Here is a 13090-nt window from a genome sequence, read left to right as displayed (position 1 = left end):
CCCCAGTGCATTGTAGCCAAGAATGCACCGCTCAGCTTGTAACAGTGTAGCGACATCACTTGTGACAAATGTAACAAATGTACTGCCCAGAAGAAGATGTTCATAATCAGGGAAGTGCAAGAGGTGGTTGGGGAGGTCATGGGAACCCTGCATTTCCTGCTCAGTGTTTCTGGGAACCTGAAACTGCTTTGAAAAGAAAAAAAAAAAAAAAGAGGTCTAATAATAATAATATTGACAATAAAAGTCCCAGAAGGGAGAAGCAGGTGAAAAGCAGAAAATAAAGTGTCTCACGGTCATTTGAGGCAAAAAAATTGTCTTGGAAGATTCTGTCTTTTAGGTTTGGACGCACGGGACATAGGACAGAAAAGTGAGCTCGGAAAGTGTCATTTTTGGGTGCATCTCAGCGCAAATCGAGTCACTTCCAACGTGCACGGACACGTTCCCAGCTCTTGTGTCTCTGTCTCTCTGTGGAGACCCCGGCAGGCAGCGGAAGATTCTAGAATCCCACCCACCACTTGCTGCCGGCAGAAGTCCCCATGTTGTGCGGCAGAGCCAGCTGACCAGTCGGATCTGAGGGTCTCGGGGACCCCTCCCTCACGTGGAGCCCGGCCCAAAGTTAGTAACACCTGTTGCGTGTAGGGGCCACGCAGGGGACCCCGGTCCGTCCGAGGCGGCTGGGCAGGCGCAGGGGGGGAGACAGGATGTGGAGACTCTGACTCACCATCCCCGTGTCTCAACAGCCCTGCTGTCCGAGTTCTCGTTGTGGGGCGGGACGCGGGGTCCTGCGGGGAGGCCTGTGTTTGCCCGGATGGCCTGGGCTGTCCCCACCCTGAGCTTCGGGACCCGGGGTTAGCACGAACGAAGCATGCGAACACAGCACGTGGGCCCCCCGCCCCAAAGCTCTGTCTCCCCGCACGGCTCCCAAGCAGTCCCCGTGAACCCCACAAGGGCTGTCACCTTGCTCGCACGTACTGGGGGACGTCCCCAGAGCCGTCACCGAAGTGCCAGGTACAGACGCGGCTGCAGACCTTCGCATCCCTCGGAATTCAACGTGTCCCGCGGTTCACGACTCCGGGGACGTCCACTGGGCTGGGTGTTGCGGGCATTCGGTCAGGTGAGCGTGAGCGAGTGTGTCAACTCTGCAAACAACGCTGGACATTTCCCCTACAAAGATAACCTTTTCGAAGGCTCACGTACGGACCTGGGGGGCAAAGTTAAATTTGAAAAAGGCCCCAACACCTCTTGCCACATACCCCGCGTCTTCATACATCGTGTCTAAAACCAGTAACAACGTGGTTCCCGCCCAACCAACGTTGCTTCTCCACCTCTAACAAGGGTTCCGATTTGGGGGCACCTGCCGGGCTTGGCGGGTAGAGCACCTGAACGCTTGATCTCGGGGTCGTGGGTTCGAGCCCCACGCCAGGTGTCGAGATCACTCAAAAACAAAAAAATAAAGGTACACGTTCCATGTAAGCAGTGTGACATGATTTTTGGTGACCACCGAGAAGCTTAGTTTTTTAAAGAGCACCTTAACGAGGTATCGCAGAGATAGAATGTTCTCCACGTGATTGAAACGTAAGGCATGACACCGTGTGATTTATGCAGACACCTGCGAGATCGTGTCCACGGTGCGGATGGTGAACACCTACGTCACCCCATCAATGCCACGCAGGACTCGGGACACACAGGTGACTCGTATACAACTGGATTGCGGCATCCACCCCGTGCATGGTGGAAAACCCACATATCACTTTTGACTCCCCCAAACACTTAATTAGGAGGAGCCTGCTCTTGGCTGTAAGGCTGACCAATAATAATGCGCAGCGTCCATTAACACAGTTTCGTGTGTTCTGTGTATCATAGGCTGTGTTCTTAACAATAAAACAAGCCGGAGAAAATCAAATGGGGTGAAGAGCGTCATAAGGAAGAGAAAATACATTCGCAGTCCCGTCGTGTATTCATCAGAAAAAAAGAAAGAAAAAATCTGCACGTAAGTGGACCCAGGTATTTCAAACCCGCGTGGTGCGAGGGGTCGCCTGATTTCTGAACAGTTAATAACTCTTACAACAGTTAGGGGAGGTTTGAATAATTAAATAATTGTAAAGTGTTCTGGTTTGCCCATTCTGAGCCGGGGAGCATCGAGGTCACCCCCGCCAAGCACGCACCGTGCCCAGGGTCCATATTCTGTGCCCTCTGGTCGTGTCTGAGGCATCAGATGGTTTTGCCAAAGGGGGTCCGTTCTCCTGGCCTCCATGCCGACCGACCAAGAGACGGCAAGCTGCCATCATTCCTCAATTATCCGCCGATGGTGGGCGTCAGCCATGCTTCCTTTTCCTGCTGCCAGCCCGTCCCCGTGGTCGCGACGTTCATGGCGAGTTTGGGGGGTCGGGGTGGGTAAGACTCGACCACGTGACCCACTGCCCAGACTCTCCCACGAAGCTCAGAAGGACCCGCCAGCCTGCACCGTCCACCGTGCTCTGCATTCTTGACGGCTTGCTGTGTGTTCTAGAACCTTCCAGACCCGCACACCCCGAGGTCATCCCTGCCCCAAGGCTTTTGCACCGGTGTCTCCTATGCCCCCCGAATCTTCCGCGGGCTCCCTTGGTTCATCAATGCATCTGTTTGACCGTGTCCTACTGGGTAAGACCTAACGCATGTAGCCAGGAGGGCACAGCCCTGCTCCGGCAAATCCCCCGTTTCCTGCCTCGCTCCTGTGCATTCGGCGTCCCCACCGTCCCTGACAAGTTCCCTCCTCGTGGCCATGCTTTGCCCTGGAACGTCAACCCCGCGACAGCAAGCTCTTTGTCATCCCTTTCTCCATTCCCCCATCACCAACGCCGCAGACGACACCAGATTTGGTGAGATCTGCCATCCGTATTTCTGGGATTTATAGAATAACAGGGTGGCTGAGGAGTCCAGACCCCCTTTCCTTCCTACCACGGGCAGTTCCCGACTGCCCATTCAGCTTTGCGGGCACCCGCGTGGGGCTCTTTCTTCCCCACAACCAGGGATCTGGCTGGAGAGGGCGCCATATTGAATCCACAGGCACGAGGCACTTTCCCTTTCAAATCAAAGCAAAGAGAGACCCTTCCCGCCAACACTCCTGCTTTTCTACAAACCTCCCACTTGCTTCTGGGTTTGGGAGTGAAAGAGTCACCTGCTCCTAGAGTAAAGAGCAGGAGTGTAACTATTGCATAAGGCCATGGGGGATCACGTCACCCATCAAATGGTAACCCATTCCCTACCCAGGGACATGGTTTGGACTTTGTAGACCCCACGAAGACAAGGCGTTCCAGAGCATAGGCATCCCAAGAGCTGTCTTTCCAGCCACGCACTCCCCTCAAGTGGCGTCTCTGGGATCTCTCTTGTCTACACCGCGGGATGAAATGGTCTTTGAGAAGAGCAAACAAGGCGATAGGCACATTTCATGAGAAAAGCCTCCAAAGGACACCATTTCTGAGGGAGGAGAAACCCAGGGAATGGTTGTCCCCATTCCCGAGAGCGCTGGGGGCATGATGACCCTGCTAGTACGAGGAAGCAACCACTTCCGAGCTCTCCCACTGGATCCGTCCATCCAGGCTCCACGGAGGAGGGTGGTCAGAGAAGAAGGAAGGCACATGCTCCCGAAGTGGCAAGGAGCCGTCCCCTCAGAGCAGAAGCATTGGAGGCTTGCATCCCCCCTGGGGGAGCCTCGGGGACACACGCCAGGACCAGAATCACGCACGACATAGAGCAGAGCTGAGTGCGTAGGAAGGGCTCGCCTTCCCGCGAGTGGAGGGGAGCGTATGCGAGCGCAGGCCCGGGGGCCAGAAGTCTCCAGAGCATGACCCAGAGCACACACACCCTGACCACCCCAGAGGGAATAGGTGGACAAGTGGCCAGAGACATTCTGCTGCAAAAAAAAGAGGAACCCCAAGATGCTGATAAAAGCAAGGGGCCGGCTTCGAGCTTGAGACAGACGGCGGGCTGTGTTGGAACGTTTCCTGTCCGGTGGGGCGATAACGCGGGCTGGCCGCTCATTGAGAAGGAGGACCCAGCGGATGCCAGATAAGGCATCTCTGCAAATGCTGACCTGAGCATGAATTGCGGGTGGGCGTCCGTATGCAGGAGGCTCTTGGCCAGGCTCTTTCTGCTGGTTCCCTGTGCCGTCCTGGGGACCGCGGCCTGCAGCGCTGCCAATCAACCGGGCAAGACAGCGCCTTCCAAACGTGCTGCAACGCTCCAAGAACGTTCTGGAAAGCTGGCTGACCAGTAAGTTGGACGTTTCTCACATCGGTAGGGCAGTGGCTTTGGCGTGATCCTACGGCAGGGCGGGATCGGGATGGGAGGGAAACGGGTGCGGGGCTCGGTGCGTCCCTCACGGAGCGGGGGTGGGGGGCGGAGGGCGAACTGGTGGGGGTGAGCATCCCCACGGCAGGAAGACGGGAACCCACGTCTTGGGGAAGCCGCCGTGTTGTGTTGCTTTATGAAACACAGAGCCGGTAGGGCGGGCGGCGTGTGCATGAATGGTCGCGGGGTCTGGCTAGTGTGTAGAAGGCATATTACTCCTGGGTACTCACACGCTATTTCCTCAGGGGTTAAGGATTCAGGTCACCGAGGGCCGGGCTTCGAAACTGACGGGTCCCAGAGCCGTGGTCCAGGCGGGGACGCGGGCTCTAGACTGCCGGTCTGCACGGGGTGGACAAGCTGCCTTCCCCTTGCAGCTTCCCGGGGGCGGGGGTCCCCAGGAAGGGTGTGGCCTGGGGAGGACAGCACGGAGGCCACCCAGCTCCATCCCGAGCAAGGCGAGGCCGTGACGTGCAGCCGCCGGCAGCGATGGGCGAGCTCGCAAATTGTCCCTGCGGCAAATGTTGACAGCTCCGATCTGTCCACCTGGAAGCTGGAACCACTGAACCAAAGGGCAAAGGTGAGACCTACGTGGGGGGTGGGGGGGATTGCCGCCAGAGGCAAAGCGTTGTTCCCAACGGAGGAGACTCGCAGCGTCTCCGGGAAGGGGCCGGGTGCTATCTATAGCCGGCGGCCAGAGATTGGGGATAGATCGCTGAGACACGGGAAAGAAAGCAGGCCAATGCCCAATTTAGGACTAAATACATCGAACCCCTTTTATTTCTGTTTGCATATTTTCCATAACCCCATGCATATTTGCATAACCCCAGATAATGACACTGGGGTTACTTCTGGAAACACCCTGGTGGCTTAGAAATACACAGCGAGATATTTTTCATTCAGATATGGGCTTAAGGTTTGCCTCAAACATCCCACGGGACGGAGGAAAGGAGGCAGGGAGGTACAGGGGACGAGTGAGGGGGCGTGATGACAACTGTCAGAGAGAATAGAGGGTCCCACCTCCCCCGTGCACCCTCCAAAAGTGCAGAGAACTCAGTGCAGACATGTCTCCAAACTCCTGCAGTCTGCACAAGGCTCAGGGAGAAGAGTTGTCTTATCAAGGATGGCCGTGGGCATGCACACCAAAAGAAAAAGGAATCTTATTTGTTCGTAAGACGTGCAGAAAAAACGGGGTGCCCAGAAGGGTTAATGGGCATGTCGTTGGGTCAACGCCATGAGAAGGGCAATTGGAGACTCTGTGAAAATGCCAAAGTCCCAGGCCTGGCGCTCAGCCACTCATATGTCCCGCGTGGGCCTCTCCACCTGCCCGTGCCCAGACGCCGCCACGTCCCTCCAGGGGATGCCGAGCCCCAGGCAAAATGCAGAAACGCACACACTTGTTTTCCGTGCCTCAGCGACACAGTCTGCGTGTCATGGTTCTTGTCCGTCCCCCAGGAGAGCACCGAAGCTGACGAATGCAGCAATTTCAGGACAAATCAGGAGTTGGCAGAGGGGGCAGCTAATTCCCAGCAGGGGCCTGGGGTCCTGAGTTCTAATTCTGTCCACCCTGCTGGATGCCCCAAGATGACAGGGGTGCATCCAGCCCTCCCCTGGCTCCCCCCGCAGGGTGGCCTGTCCCGAAGGTGGGTACTTACAGAGCCTCACACCTGCCCTCAGCTCCCACCTCCGGAGTCACCAGGCATCCGTGCCAGGGTCCAGACAGGAGCCCCCACTCCTGGTCCCTGCATGCAACAGACAGTGGCCCCATCCTTCGGCCCTAGGACTCACAATGCAGACACAGCTGAGGGTGGGGACAGCCTGGAACACTCACCCAGCGTCAGCAGGCATTGCTTTCCTGGAGACTAGGCTGTGGGAGTCGGCTCGGGCAGCCGTAACAAATAGCCCAGGTGGGGCGACTTCAATAATAGACATTTATTGATCCTGGTCCTGGAGGCTGGGAGTCTGAGATCCAGGCAGGGCTGGAGGCTGGGAGTCTGAGATCCAGGTGAGACCGAGGCTGGGAGTCTGAGATCCAGGTGGGCTGGAGGCTGGGAGTCTGAGATCCAGGCGGGGCTGAGGCTGGGAGTCTGAGATCCAGGCGGGGCTGAGGCTGGGAGTCTGAGATCCAGGCAGGGCTGGAGGCTGGGAGTCTGAGATCCAGGCAGGGCTGAGGCTGGGAGTCTGAGATCCAGGTGAGACTGAGGCTGTGAGTCTGAGATCCAGGCAGGGCTGGAGGCTGGGAGTCTGAGATCCAGGTGAGACCGAGGCTGGGAGTCTGAGATCCAGGTGGGCTGGAGGCTGGGAGTCTGAGATCCAGGGGGGCTGGAGGCTGGGAGTCTGAGATCCAGGCAGGGCCGAGGCTGGGAGTCTGAGACCCAGGTGGGCTGGAGGCTGGGAGTCTGAGATCCAGGGGGGCTGGAGGCTGGGAGTCTGAGATCCAGGGGGGCTGGAGGCTGGGAGTCTGAGATCCAGGCAGGGCTGAGGCTGGGAGTCTGAGATCCAGGTGAGACCGAGGCTGGGAGTCTGAGATCCAGGCAGGGCTGAGGCTGGGAGTCCGAGATCCAGGGGGGGCTGAGGCTGGTTCCTCCTGAAGCCTCTCTCCTTGGTGTGTAGACCCCATGTCCTCCCTGTGTCCTCATGTGGTCATCCCTCTGTGCTTGTCTGTGTCCTTATCCCCTCTTCTATAAGGACCCCCATCCTATGGAATCAGGATCCACCCAATGGGCCTCACTTTACCTTAATCCCCTCTTTAAAGACTCCACCTCCAAATACAGCCCCATTCTGAGGTCCTGGGAGCGAGGGTTTCAACACATGAATTTTAGGGGGGCGCGACTCAGCCCCCAGGAGAAGCCCCCTTCTTGGAGAAGGAATGTACCCACCTCACTGCTCACCGGTCCCCTTAGGCCAAGACCACAACTCCTGATGCTGAAAAGGACTCTTTCCCCTCAAAGCATTTTCTCCTCCACGGGCTTCAAACGCCCCTTGGAACCTTATCGCTGGGCCTGGCTTTGTCCCCTCTGAGTTTCTCCGGCAGCCGACCCTGAGGTTCTGTGTGGCCCTTCTGTGGTCTGCGTTCACACGGAGCCTGACCCAGCACCGGCCCTTCCCCAAAGAGCTCACTTCCCCAGCCCTGGCCAGGTGGGCTCTTCCTGCCCTGGACATGTGCCTCCAAACAGACCTCGGATTTCCCTTTGTAGCTCACATATGTCCCCAGGTTTCCTTCCTTGTGGGGGAACGTTTCAGCAATGATCCCAGAGTGCCTGAGCCGTGTTGGTGGCATGGCAGGGCCACCCCCGAGGGGGAAGGCGGGAAGCTGTGAGCCGGGACGCACCTGAGACCCACCACCATCAGGCACAAGCAAACCACCCCCTGCCTTGGGACTGACCCAGAACAGGTGCATTGAGAACGCCTTCCAGGAGGGGTGGTCTCCGCCGGGCTGAGCCAGAGCACCCCCCTCCCACCCACTGCTCTGGTTTACAGAGCCCTGCACCCCACACGGAGGGGCCAAGGTCAGCCTTGAAGGGCACCACGCCATGCCACCCCACCCCACAATGTACCTCTGGGGCATATGGATGATTTTGGAACACAAGCCATTGAGAACCAGCAGAAGCAGGAAAAAGCTCTATATACCTCCCTAACTGCCAGAAAATAGAGGACATCAAGTACCCCTTGGGAAAGGAAAATGACATTTGTAAATGAAGTTTCTAATGGTAAAAATGGTTCTCTACCAGGAACATGACTACACCCAGAGATTTACTATCATCTGAGAGATTCTGATTAACAACAGCCCGTATTTACCACACATTTCCTGCTTTCCATTTCTCCGTAACTGTCCTTCCCCGATCGGAACCCAGAAACCCCCTCCTGATGTTGAATCAAAGATGCTTTATAAGCCCTGATCATCTGGCTGTCTCTTTGAGCTGCATTTTTCTTTGTGAACCTCCATGCATATATATGTAGTTAAGGCTGCTTTTCCTGTTAATCTTTTATCCACTTAATTTGCAGGTGTCGGGAACAGAATCTAAGAGGTTAGAGGGAAAAGGTTGTTGTTTTTTTCCTCCTGTACAACCTCTACTCTCTGACTCTCCCTTTTCCCAGCCTTCTCCCTTGGTCTGTCCTATGCACGAAGACTTCTTGCTCACTAATGAGACACAGAGCAGAAAGGAGTTTACCTGCTTCCTCCAGGTAGGAAGATAAATGTCTCTCATCCCAGGAGGTTGGCAACGGTCTCTGGAAAGGGCTGAAACACTGTAATGTCCTGAGGGGTTTGTGTACCCCGAGTCTCTGGTGACCTCCAGGTTTGTACTGGCTCTTTCTACAAAGGTATTCCCTCCTTGGAGCATGTGGGTGGCTCAATCCATTAAGCATCCAACTCTTGATTTCAGCTCAGGTCATGATCTCAGGGTCATGAGATCGAGCCCTGCATTGGGCTCTGTGCTCAACAGGGAGTCAGCTTGAGATTCTCTCTCTCCCTCTGCCTCTCCCCTCACCTCTCTTTCTCTCTAAATAATAGTAGTAATAATAATAATATTAATAATTAAAAAAATATATTCCATCCCCAGTCAGGTCACCTGTGGCCTCACTCCCCATGACTTCAGTTCAGCCATTGAGGCCGTCCCCTGTCTTTGTGTCCAGCCCTTGCTAATCTGCACTGATGCAGAGCTATTAGAAAAAAATCTGATCAAATATACAAAACACTGCCCCTGCCATCACCAGACACAGAAAGAGGTTCCCTCAGAATATTCCAGAAACTTCCATTGCTTTTTTTGGCTTTTGCAACACAACCAGCTCCACAGCTCCTTGCCCACCTCCAGATGGCTTTTAAAGACACTACTCATCACATGGACACCAAGGCAGGTGACCTCCCTCTGAACCGTGGTTGGTCCCTTAGGATGATGCCAGGAGTGTCCCTACCTGCTGGGACCTTTGTGATATAGGAAAATGGTAGCCCAAGGGGCTTGGCTCAAGGCCAGACAGAATTGCCTCATACCCCAAAGTGGCTGCTGTGGACCAGTATCCTCACCACACATTCCTTCTTCTTTTTACTGGAGGTCTCACCTGTCCCACCCCTCAGCCACCCTGTACAAAAGAAGCAGCCTAAAATAATCCCAGTAGCAACTCTGGGGTTTGGAACGGGTCCCCACACAAGCGTTTCAGCAGCAGGAATGTGGACTGGACCAGTAACGGCCAGTGACAGTGGGCTAGGGAAAAGTCATGCGTGCTGGTAAAAGTTGGCTCAATCCCAGCTTGCGGAAGTGGTCATCAGGGATGCATGTTGAACGTATTGATGCTGTGAAGGGAGTTCCAGCAGAGTTTTAGAGGTGCTGTGATTTTGTGGGCGGGACCCAGGGGTGTGGCAATAGGATGGTGGCCCCACACAATGCTCCGATGGGGTACTGCCAGCCAGACACGGGATGCACCCAAGAGCTCCTGCATGCTCTGTAGAGGCTCATTACTGGTGACTCCCCTAGGGGGTGTGGGGGGTGCCGAGAAGGGAGGGTTCCTGCCCTCATTGGAATCTGATCTCTGACCTGGCGTCTCCTCCTGTTTAGGTGCAGCTTTAGGGCTGGTGCATGGCGACCATTCTGGATCTTGTGAGCTTTCTGGTCCTCCTGAACTCAGCATTCCGTGGACAAGCACAGCTGGGTAGGTACAGGCAGGTGCTCCAACGCCAGGGTCTGGATGGGGCAGGGCTGCCATACCCCCTAACGCTGGAAGGAGACAAACATCCCTCCCCCAGACCCAAATCATCTCCACCCCACCCCCTGCTCTGGTAGAGGAAGGGGTCCTTTTGTAAATCAAACTATAGGTGGATGTTTATCCTCTGGCAGAATCAAGGACCAAAAGGTGAAGACTCTATCCCCAAACCCTGAACCCAGCTGGGGTGTCAGGCCTTCTGCCTGTCCTGGGAAAAGCTTATTAAAAAGAAAAAGTCTCAGATGCCTGGGTGGCTCAGTCAGTTAAGCATCCCATTCTTAATTTTGGCTCAGGTCATGATCTCAGGGTCCTGGGCTCCTTGCTCATGAGAGAGCCTTTTTCTCTCTCTGCTGCTCCCCCTGCTTGTGCTCTCTCTCTCTCTTTCTCTCTGACAAATAAATAAATAAAATATTAAAAAGAAAAGAAAGAGAGAAAGAAAATCTTTTTAAAAATGTATTAAAAAAAAAAAATCTCCTGCTAACCCGCAAAACCTCTCCACAAAGGTGCAAGAGAATGTAGAAATCTTACCGCGGGTGACCCAGTAAAGAGGTTGCATAGGCAGGGAGAGAAATCTCCCCTGGTTTGGAGCCAGGCTCCTGGGGAAGGTGGGCGCCTCTCCTTCCCCGAGGCTGGGGACGGACGTTCACTTCTCTGACGATCACATTTCACAGATGCTCCAGATCTGGGGCCAGACATTCTGGATTTGTGACACTTGCATAGTCCCTCCATGAAGGGCCATGTTCTTCTTTGTACTTTTGTTGCCTTTGCTTTTGGTGTCAAGTCAAAAAAAAAAAAAAAAATCATTGCTGAGACCAATGTCAAGAAGTTACCTACCTGACTTTTTGGTTTTTGTTTTTTTTCTTGCCTAGGAGTTTTGTGGTTTCAGGTGGTACCTTTGAGTCTTTCATCCAGTTTGAGTCAGTTTTTTGTGAATCTGGTTAGTGGTCTGGTTTCACTCTTTTGCAAGTGGCTGTCTGCTTTTCCCAGCACCATTTGTTGGAGAGATTATTCATCCCCCATTCTATATTCTTGGCTCTGTTATAAATTAATTGGTCCTTCCCCACCTTTTTTTTTTTTTTCCCCTGACAGGGAGAATTAAAGTCCTCATGGTTAGTTTCTACTTGTCCTCACCTGTGGCAGGTTCCTTCCTGGTCCAGGTAATGCATCAGGTCCCCCACTCCCAACCCCATCCCAAGGGGCAAATCTCATCCTGAAGGCCTGAGAGGGAAGCCCCTCAATTTGACTGACACAGTAAGGCCCACTTTGCCTTCCCTCCCAGAAGGTTTAGAGGATCCCAATGTCTCCACAGCCTGCCCTGTGATTTTAAATTTTTTCTGTACTTTTTTTCTGTATTACAAATTGTTTTTCCTGTATTTAAACTTTTTTCTGTATTTTAAAATTTTTTTGTGTTTTTATTTCTCTGTATTTTAAGAATCAGTTTCTGTATTTTTCAAATTATTATTACTATAGCTAACTAGTCTGTATTTTTCAAATTATTTTCTTTTTTAAAAATATTTACCAGTTTCATTTTTTTTTTAAGATTTTATTTATTTATTTGAGAGAGAGAGAGCACAGAGGGAGAGTGACAGGGAGAAGCAGACTCCCCGCTGAGCAGAGAATCCAACTCAGGGCTCGATCCCAGGGCCCCAAGATCATGACCTGAGCCGAAGGCAGACGCTTAACCTACTGAGCCACCCAGGCACCCCTTAAATTATTTTCTGTATTTTTCAAATTATTACTACTATAGCTAAGTTGTCTGTATTTTTCAAGTTATTATTGCTATACCTAACTTGTCTGTATTTTTCAAATTATTTTCTGTATTTTTCAAATTATTATTACTATACTTAACTTTTCTGTATTTTTCAAATTATTTTCTTTATTTTTCACATTATTATTTAGCTAACTTGTACTTTTCAAATTATTTTCTGTAGTTTTCTAATTATTACTATATTTAACTTTTGTGTATTTTTCAAATTATTGTTGCTATAGCTAACTTGTCCATATTTTTCAAATTATTTTCTGTATGTTTCTGTATTTTTCAAAATATTATTATTATAATTAACTTTTTTGTACTTTTCAAATTTTCTGATTTTTCAAATTATTACTATACTTAACTTTTCTGTATTTTTCAAATTATTTTCTTTATTTTTCACATTATTACTATAACTAACTTGTACTTTTCAAATTATTTTGTGTATTTTTCTAATCATTACTGTATTTAACTTTTGTGTATTTTTCAAATTATTTTCTGTATTTTTCAAATTATTGTTGCTATAGCTAACTTGTCCATATTTTCAAATTATTTTTTGTATTTTTCAAAATATTATTGCTATACTTAACTTTTCTGTATTTTTCAAATTATTTTCTTTATTTTTCAAATTATTGCAATAGCTAACTTGCACTTTTCAAACTATTTTCTGTATTTTTCAAATTATTATTACCAAAGCTAAGTTTATGGGTATGAAGTGACTCCTCGTTATGGTTTTGATGTGCATTCCCCTGATAACTAATGGATCTGAGCATTTTTTTTTCATGGGCTCCTGTATGTCACTGAATTGTTCACTTTGAAATGGTTAATTTTGTGTGTGAATTTGGCCTCAGTAAACAAATGTAACAATCCACACCTGATGTTTGTAGATTGTCTCCTCTCACCTGAAACTATAACATCACCTTGGGGGTGAGGGGGTCTAATTCCTACTAAGTGTTGTTGTTGTTGTTGTTGTTGTTGTTTAATTACAGCACAAGAGAATATATCTCCTATTACAAACATGCAGCTAGATCCAAGGAAAAGAATGTTAACCTGGAATTACATAAGAAATGTGAGTCAGCAAGAATGCACTTATAGCCTGCTGAACTCTTCCATCATACCCAACTTTCCCACCAGGCAATTCCCAGAGGTGAGTGTTCATGGCTCATGCCTTATGGCTTTACTCCTTGTAAATCTTGAATTCCTGTGAAATGACTCTTGAGTCCCCTCCCTGCTCTTGATTTCCGCTCCTATTTCTCTCATCAGGGAAGAAAAAACATTTCTTCTATCCTCTTAGATCTCGGGATGGGGACATGCAAA

At 51.3% G+C, this 13090-nt stretch overlaps 1 protein-coding gene across 2 annotated transcripts in view; it reads left to right on the top strand.

Annotated features, from left to right (window-relative positions):
* Positions 1–4420: 4420 nt before the first annotated feature.
* Positions 4421–13090, top strand: part of LOC118552672 (granulocyte-macrophage colony-stimulating factor receptor subunit alpha-like) — a 28527-nt gene continuing 19857 nt past the window's right edge. The window contains exons 1-4 of one of the 2 annotated variants that reach the window (XM_036119272.2): positions 4421–4906; positions 8425–8624; positions 9879–9972; positions 12763–12920. In XM_036119272.2, coding sequence (XP_035975165.1) covers positions 9900–9972; positions 12763–12920 — 231 coding nt within the window. In that variant the 5' untranslated portion in view covers positions 4421–4906; positions 8425–8624; positions 9879–9899. Of the gene's footprint in view, positions 4907–8424; positions 8625–9878; positions 9973–12762; positions 12921–13090 lie in introns of those variants that run through there. The other variant, XM_036119273.2, reaches the window with a different exon arrangement.

Source organism: Halichoerus grypus, chromosome X, assembly GCF_964656455.1.
Source record: "Halichoerus grypus chromosome X, mHalGry1.hap1.1, whole genome shotgun sequence".
Lineage (NCBI taxonomy): Eukaryota > Metazoa > Chordata > Mammalia > Carnivora > Phocidae > Halichoerus > Halichoerus grypus.
Note: the sequence above shows the minus strand (reverse complement) of the source record. Positions and strands in the feature narration are given on the sequence as shown.